This window comes from Alligator mississippiensis, chromosome 1 (assembly GCF_030867095.1).
Source record: "Alligator mississippiensis isolate rAllMis1 chromosome 1, rAllMis1, whole genome shotgun sequence".
In the NCBI taxonomy this organism is placed as follows: Eukaryota; Metazoa; Chordata; order Crocodylia; family Alligatoridae; genus Alligator; species Alligator mississippiensis.
The window spans coordinates 215911320-215919910 of NC_081824.1; the positions used below are offsets into that span (position 1 = coordinate 215911320).

The 8591-nt window shown below is 38.4% G+C and overlaps 1 protein-coding gene across 1 annotated transcript in view; it reads left to right on the forward strand.

The window, feature by feature from the left end:
- MEIS1 (Meis homeobox 1) overlaps positions 1-8591 on the forward strand; it is a 124770-nt gene that overhangs the window by 110586 nt on the left and 5593 nt on the right. The window contains exon 10 of the mRNA XM_006264785.4: positions 8500-8558. Within this exon, the coding sequence (XP_006264847.1) occupies positions 8500-8558 (59 nt within the window). The remainder of the gene's footprint in view (positions 1-8499; positions 8559-8591) is intronic.

An 8591-nucleotide genomic window follows, 5' to 3' on the forward strand; every position in this document is an offset into this window, starting at 1 on the left:
CAACACCACCACAACTGAGATTCGTTTGTAATCTCAGCAATGACAGCAGGGACCAAATTGTCATAGGGCCCTGCTATACATTCAAATTAAAGTTGGATAGAAACAAGTAATAGAGTTGTTACACATTCTCGAGCACTAACTTTATAGCTGGTTGGCTCTTTTTATAGCTGGATGGACATTTTTATTGTGTGATAAGTACTTTGCATGTGTGGCTGGTCTAAAATTATCGAGTGATTAATCAGTTAATTGTGTAATATATGTAATGTGTATTACAGGGGCAATAGAACCAGATGATTCTCTGGTGATTTCTCAGGGCCAGAGAGAGGTAGTGAGCCACATAAGTCTGAAGTTAGGCAAAAGGCAGAGGAAAGGGTGGCACTTTACAGACTAATTTTATGGTTGGAACGGTGTGAACCTACTTGAGTATATTTGCTGTCACAAATAAAAGTATAGTTCTTTCCTTGTCTTCAGGGGGACTCTATAGCTATGTGGCCCTTAATGGGCTCCTCCAGGGTTTTGGTTGGTTGCCCTCAACTCATTCTAGTTGGTCCTTAAATTAGAAGCATCTGGACTTCAGAGCCTTTCCAGCACAATGTGCAATGTATCAAGGACTGTAAAAGCATGCTCGTACCACCTCTATATCACTCTTGGCACTGTGGCCAAGCCGTGCACGCTTCCTACTCCAAGTGCTAGAAATGAGACAATGTAGCCACCTTGAAGCAGCCCAGAGCCTATGCCAATAAGCAGGCCCAGAGAGAGAGAAAGAGAGAGAGATTGAGAGCAGCTTTGGACATGTACTCAGATGTTTTCTACAATGGCTACATTGCTTCATTTTCAGGATTTGGCATGTACAGAGTGGGAGCATGTGGATGGGGCATGCTTTGTCCCTCTCAACCTGCTTATTGGCACATGCTCTGGGCTGCTTCAAGGTGGCTGCATTGCCTCATTTCTGGCACTTGGAGTGGGCAGCACAGAGCTGTGGCACAGCGGTGTGGATGTGCCGTAAGTCACTAGGTGGAAGTTATACTTTGAAGTCTGGCTGTTTGATTGCCTTGTAGATGGCTGCATGCAACAGATGTGGGCCTGTGTTACAAAGTTCAGATTCAGGCTGTTGTGAAGTGCAGAGGTTTAAGAGTCACGGTTTACCCCTAGAATTCTTTCAGAGTTGATGATCAGTTTTGAGCCTTTCTGCAAGTGTCAAAAATTGCACAGATGAAAGTGAATGGAGAGTAGAAGATTTGCATTCCAACTCTGGCTCTCCTCAAAGCCTGCAGAGAGAGAATGCTCTGCAATGTTCTCTGCTATAAGCATTTAGAAGGACATTTCTGAAGGGTCGGTAGATGTGAACCATTCCCTGCACATACCTGTAACCCAGCAGAGGCAATTTGGTATATCTGCAAGGATAAATTATTTACAAGCAGGGAATGGTTCACTTTTAGGTAGAAGCTGAGGATGCTGAAACTGTGCTTATAGAGAGCATTTCTGTGATTGTGATGACCAATGTTATTTTGATTCCAGGCCCTTAAAAGGGCCTGATTAAGATTTGGGATAAGTTATAGCAGTTTAGTATTGATGGGTTGCAGCAGTCCTTAAAAGTTACCTGGAGATAAGTAGAATCCCACAAGATACCTGGAGGCAGATGTGGTATGTTTTAGTAGCACACAAAGTTGAAGAAGTATAGGATTCTGGAGTAGAGCTGCTCAGTAATTTTTCAACAAAAATTAGAAATAGCCAGTTTATCTGTAAAACTTACATTGGGCATGTTGAAATGTTTGGTTAAAAGAATAGGAGGGAGGGAGAAAAACACCTAAGACAAGCAATAGCTTGGTTTTTAGGACACTTCTGGGATGTTCATCCCAGAGCAGGGGGCTGAACCTGGATTTCCCATATGTCAGATGAGTGTCTTAATGGCAGATCTGTAGACTACATTGTGTGATCCCCCTCCCCCTTCCCCCCCTTATTTTTTACCCAAAAAATATTCTGAAGGGTCTTGGTTTCCTCCTGAGGCAGAATAGAAAAGAAGCAGTGTTAAGAAGCAGTGTTGTTGCACCATTTGGGCACCTTATAGGGTGCAACTGAAAAACTGGAAAATAGCAATGAAGAGCAGGGCCAGGAATGTGTGTATCTGTCCTTAGGCAAAACCATTAGTTGTTATTCCTTCTTGAGGTTATGTACTGCCTCCTCTCCTGATAGACTGGAATAGCATCTGTGCAGTGCCCCCATCTAGCCCAGTAGTACAGTGCTCTTTCAGACTCATACTATGTATTTGGGCTGGGCAATGAAGACAGGATGTGTCCTATGGTGATTTAACAAGGAAGTGAATTATGGCAGAAGAAAAAGTTTGTAAAAGTGTTCACAAAAGATCAAGCAGAACAGTAACAAAAGACAGGGTCCTTACATCTCAGGCTAGTGAATGTAGAGCATACCAGGCATACCTACTGGGTGTGCATACCTGATCACATCTGTATCCTTTCTATCTGTGCACTTGATATGCTTGGTACATTAGCAGGTTCTGCTTGCAAAAGATTAAATGGCACTTCCCTGCTTTAAAGAAACTTTTCTGAATGCACAATGTGAATACACTTGTAGGGTCACATAGTAATGCTTGAAGTCAGAAGCTATTTTTAAAACTAAATTGCAGCACAGCACATGGCTTTCATTAGTGCTTTACATCAAATCTGTCAGCTAATTAGTGGTTTTTCATCACTAGTTTTGCATAGTATTTTATTTGTAGTTCACTTCTAAATGCTGTTTTACACAACACCCAGCCCTCCATACAGTCATTTGACAAATATGCCTGTGTTGCCAGAAGAGGAAACAAATCTTTCAAGAGAATATTCTGATATGCCTGATTGATGGACTTGCTGTGATTTGAGTAAATTCCAATATTACGTTTCTGAAGTGGGCGGTTAGCAGAGCATGTATTCTCTTCCCTCCCTACCTCCATTTAATGTTGTGAATGATGTATTGCAGTCTCCAACTGTCTTCATTTCAGAGGAGGAGGAGGAGAAACCAAGAAAAGTTGCCAAACATGACTTCATAAGGTTTGACTTTAGACTGAATCTACTTTCTTGAGTGTCTTGAGACCTTTTATTTCACAAATAAAGGAGTACAGAAAGCAAGGATGGCTAATGACTGGTAGTTGTGGGTCGCTGAGCGTACTAACTAGGTTTGTGATTGGAACTTTTTAATACCTGTAGCAAGAGCTCCTTTAGCATATATTTCTCATTTTAAGGGTGTGGAAGTGTAACACCTTTGGGAAATCAACTACTTTTTGTATTGATAATTACCAACGGGATCTATTTATTCTTGAATAGATTTTCAAGTCTGTTTTTAAAGTACATTTTTACCATTTGAAAGTAGCAAACGTGTAAATAGGTTTCCACATTTTTTCCCATAATGAACTATCTTAAAAGGGTCAGGAAAATATGTAAACAAGAAAAAAATGAAAATAATTGAGAGTTGGGAATAAAGCGTCAATGAAATGTAATGATCCAAGAGTCACTATTTAGCACACTTCACATTGTAATTATTTTTGCGGGAGACAAAAGGTGTTGCATTGGGAAAATGGTTTAAATACTAGATAAATAGATGGTTCCAGCAAATTGGATGGGAAATAGCAAATTTGAAAGGTGAAGGCTTTGCCGATTTTAGAGCTGAAAATATGGGGATGGAGGTAATGATTTTTAAAATAATCTGTTTAAAAAAATAAAGCTGTTTGTTAATTTAGGTACTTTAATGGCATGTACAAAGACATAACCTAACATATGCTTATACTTTCTATTCAGGAATGAGTGTTCATTGCTAAAGAATAATTCTTGTTAAAGAAGAGAGTTGCAAGAGGAGTTATGAACAATGATGTTTGTAGCTATTCTTAAAATCCCTTAAACATGTAGTTGACAGGATTGCTAGAACAAACTTCAAAAAGAATTGAAACAAAGTGTGTTTGGCACTTAATAGCAGTTCTCCTGATATGCAAACCCCTGGACCACTCTCTGGTGTGAAATTGACAAGAAACAGCATGAGTCCTGAGGGCTCAAAGACTGGAAAGGTTGTGAAAATATTCTTTTTTTGGGGAGGGGGTGGGAGGGTGGGGGGGTGCTGAAACTTGTCTATAAAATGAACTCTATCTATTTTCAGTAAGATTCTTGTAATAAATCTAAATCTGAACCTGGAAAATGAAAGGTTCCACAACTATGTAAATTTTTGAGCAAAGGATGACTTTAGAAAACTGTGATAGCCAGGGAGGGCCTCATTTTATTCATGGAATAGAAGTGTGAAATACACGCTTTTCAGCCAGTACCGCAGAGAACTACACACAAGGAGCAAAGGAAGCTGCAGCAAAAGAAAAAAGAACAGATCTCTGAAAAATGCCATGCAGGCTGTAACCTGAAACTAGCAAAATGTGCCTTTTGAATGGTTTTGTGACCCTGTGAAAATATTCACTTTCTGGCTGGGGTATTTTAGCCAATTTCAACCTAAAATAGTCTTTTGTCATCACCAGTCATGCTGCCTCTCATTGAGAGGAAACAAAACTTGTGCATGGCAGTGAAGGCAGCTGAGCTGAAGGTCAAAGTTCAAAGGCAGATTGCTGCATCACTGGGTCTCGATCTGAATCTTATCCATGTGACCAGAGATGCTCATTGTCAGAATGGAGAGACCTTGGAGTGGAGGAGAATTAGAGCTACCTCTGGAGCAGGTTGGGAGCAGGGAGATGTTTAAAAGATAACATTCCTGCAAAATACATTTTTTAACAAAAGGGTAAGAGTGGCCTCTCGCTCCTCTTTAGAGACTGGAGAGAAGTTACACAAATTGGATGCAGTTTTTTCTTGGTTCACGAAGCAAGAATGCAACCTATTGTTTTTGAAAAGGGAGGAAAAATAAGTTTAACTTAAAAACATAATTCAACCTCCCTGAGCCTGAATATTTGTCCAACTGTTCCATTTTTTACACCACACAAAAAGCCCCATTTGTATTTGCATTGTTTTACCAAATTCTGTGCAACAAGCTAACTTTATTCAGTTTTGTGGTAAGTCTAACTACCACTTGGACAAATTGAATTGCTGTTGACTCTTATTCGGTGCGGAGTCTACAGCAGGGCAACTTTATTGGTATACATGATGCGTGTGTAAAAACCCCCCACTTTTTGTGCAAACACTCAAGCATGCATAATAACTTTACTCATAATAGCAATATTATGAATATACCTTATGCATGAGCTTAAGCTTTTGCTTGAATAGAGACCGTAATTTATAATAGGAGGTGATATTTTGAGAAAATTAGGTTTTAATAAGCATTTATTTTATGAGGAAAATACTTCCTTAAAAATAAGTCCTGATTCCTTTTGTCTTTTTTTTCCTAATATAGTAAGGTTTCTAAAGATGATTGAATATTACCATCTGGGAAATGTGGGTGACATGGGGTATTGGGGCAGTTGGAGTTTTTCCTCATAACATTTTGTGCCACTGCTTTGTTGTGGATAGGATTTCCATCATTTAACCAACAGAAAATTTTGCAAATTCAAATAATGATTTTGCTGTTGGCACTTCTTTTCAAGGAGAGGAACAGGCAACATGCAGAATGTATTCCTATATCCATATGTCCCCCTACAAAACTGAATATCTTTTGTGAAGAATTGTAAAATGTGATTTATAAATATAATTTAACCAAATTTTACTTTCTTAATGCAACATGCATAGATGCTTTTAATCTAACATGCGGTTTTGGTTCACACACACAAAAAAGTAACTTGAAAGTAGATACTTTTTTATGCATAGTAGTTTGGAAACTACTATAATGCAAAGTAAAGAGTTCTGTTACAAAAGCAGGGAGGATGGGACAGAAGGTTAAAGGGCATTTTCGAAACAAACAGCTGGACCAGTTTATTTAAACAGATACAAGGATGGGGAGTTGACCTCAGTTTGACTTCTAGTGGGAGGAGCAAGAAATTCATTTTATTACTTTGCCCAGAAGGAAAATGTTCTTGCGTCTGAATTCACCCTGAAGACATCCAAACACATGGCTGTTTTGCTGAATATCTACTTACATAAAATACATGTGAGAATGTTTAAAAGGGCAATAATTATGAAGTGCCTGTGTGTAAAATGTAGTTAAAGTAAACATCCCAAGTGGCAGTGTGCCGCAAACAGGTGAAAGTATAGTTGACTGTAGGTAGTTCTTACTGATAACTGTTAGTAAATAGTAGACTAAACACTTTATTCAAAAAAGTACCTGCTAAATAATAATGTGTATCTTTTGAAGATAGGGAAAGGTTGAAAAGTTCAGTCATTTGTACTAGTAAGTGTTCTCAGTTTATTTAAGATGTTGATGTGTAGCTGTTGGTTTGGGTTAAAAAATGTCCCTAAAAAGGGGTTTTCACAGAAAGCCAACTAATACAACTGCTCCCAGATCTTAGAGGGCTAGCAGAGGGCCCCTCTTTCCCACTTACCCCAAGGGCCTCCTACTACGATAGGTATTCAGCAGTCTGTATTTCAAGGATGGGGGAAACATTAAAAGCCCAAGCCTGTGGGGCTTGCAAAAATAAATGGCTTGGGGAGGGGGATTATTGTTGTTTTTACTTAAGAGAGTTGCTGTGAAAATTGCTTTCTGCTAATGCAGATTACTGATATTAAACAATTTTCTAATTGGTCATGGAGCTGAGGCAGCTAATGGGGAAAAAACAGATTTTTTTTAATTGCTTATTTCACATGGTGTTTGTGCTACACCTGTGCTTATAATGAGAAAGGAGAATTCTTCTAACCTTCTGCTCACATGATTCTAATTTTCATGGTTTGTACAAGATAATGATAAACTGATTTGCAACACTGTTTGCTGTGGTTTAATTTTTTTTCTTAGAAGGTTGTATAAAAATGGACAGAACGCTGATAATGACAAATATGACCAAATTTGTGCATAAGCTTTGCAAAAGAGGGCCCAGATTATGCATGTCTCTGTGTGAAACATTTCCAGAGTGCATGTTGGTGAGACCAGATTGATCATTCATGACCCACACCTTGATTAACTTTCTGATGACTTATTGAATGGAACTCAGAAGCGTGTGAGAGACGGGGCAATCAAATGTATTTTTTGCTAGGGATGTCTTATTGAAGTAAAAACAGTATAAAGTTGTATATTTTTTTTATCACTGTTCCATGGCAATTTAGAACAATCAGCAGCCAGACCAGATTCATGCTGGGATGTTGTGGTACCTTTAATGATATTACAGAAAAGATCTTGCAGCAAATGAACACAATGCAAACAAGTTCCGCATACTGGTTCACAAGATCTGCTTTGATGATTTATTTTGTCAAGTATATTGGTTTCACTTATACTAACACTTCATTGTCTACTGGTAAATACTGTATTATGTTTTGTAAAAATAAGAAAATCTTGTTAGGAAATACTCTCCACTCCACTTGGCTGATAAGTTGGTTGAGGCTGACTTTTTCAGAGTGGTGTTTGCTAGGATCCCTGATTAGTGAAATCAAAATGAATGAAGTTTGACACTGAACATTAAAATATTTTTCATTGATTATGCTCTTGTGTCTTACAGCTTTAATGCCATTAAGGCTGTATTCGGAATAGACCAAGATGAGATTTTGTTCTTATTACCTGTCTTCTTTTTTGATTTTGAATATCATTTTCAGCATAACAATTACAAAACTAATCGAGCTTAAGAGTTAAAAATAATCTATGACTATGGTTTCAAATGACAAATTTTTAAGTACCTTTTTATTTCAAAAGAGCTTCTTTTCATTTGTGAAGGGGATTTTGTCAGTAGTACAGTAATTACAATTTAATAAGATGTTTGCTGTAAATGGTCAGGCCTAGCTGGAGAAAACAGGATTATAAATTCAATTACTGTATAGCTATGACCTCGCCTTGACCCCTCAGACTTTGCATAAAGAGGAGGAAAAAAAAACCCACCAAGAAATCTCTACAAGGAATGCTTTGCTCTGAAGTCCCCAGCAGTGTGAGGTAGTGGTGATAAAACTCCAGACGTTCCCTCATTTGATGGTGTACTGCCATCACAGTTCATTATCTTAATAGTGGGCATTAAAATAGAATTAGGTTTGCAAGAGGTAGGGAAGGTTTTGATAAAACCTGTAAAAAGAAGTCAGAGAACATAAGACAGAAATGTCACTAATTAGGGGAGGTAACAGATGCCCTTATGAACATCCTTCTGCCTTCACCAATTTTTTGTCTTCCTTCTGAATTGAAAAGAGTATTGCCGGTATTGTTTCCTGAAAACTCTGCTAATTCCCCCATGAAAAGATGAAATGGAAGTGTCCAACTGTGGTAAAAGCAGGCAAACATAAATCAACTCAGAAACCCCAAGCTTGTACTTGAAAAGGTCATGAGAGGTTACAGGTTTTGCAGCATCTGAATCTGCACACAGACCAGTTGAGAGAACTAGATCAGCCCTCCATTTAGTGAGGACCTAACGGTGTTAAAGAATGCTTTATCTGAATAACGAAATGCTTTCCTTTTTTGTTGTAGGTTTATTAATGCTAGAAGAAGAATAGTTCAGCCTATGATAGACCAGTCCAATCGAGCAGGCAAGTCCCCAATAGTAACTGTATTCAAGTCAC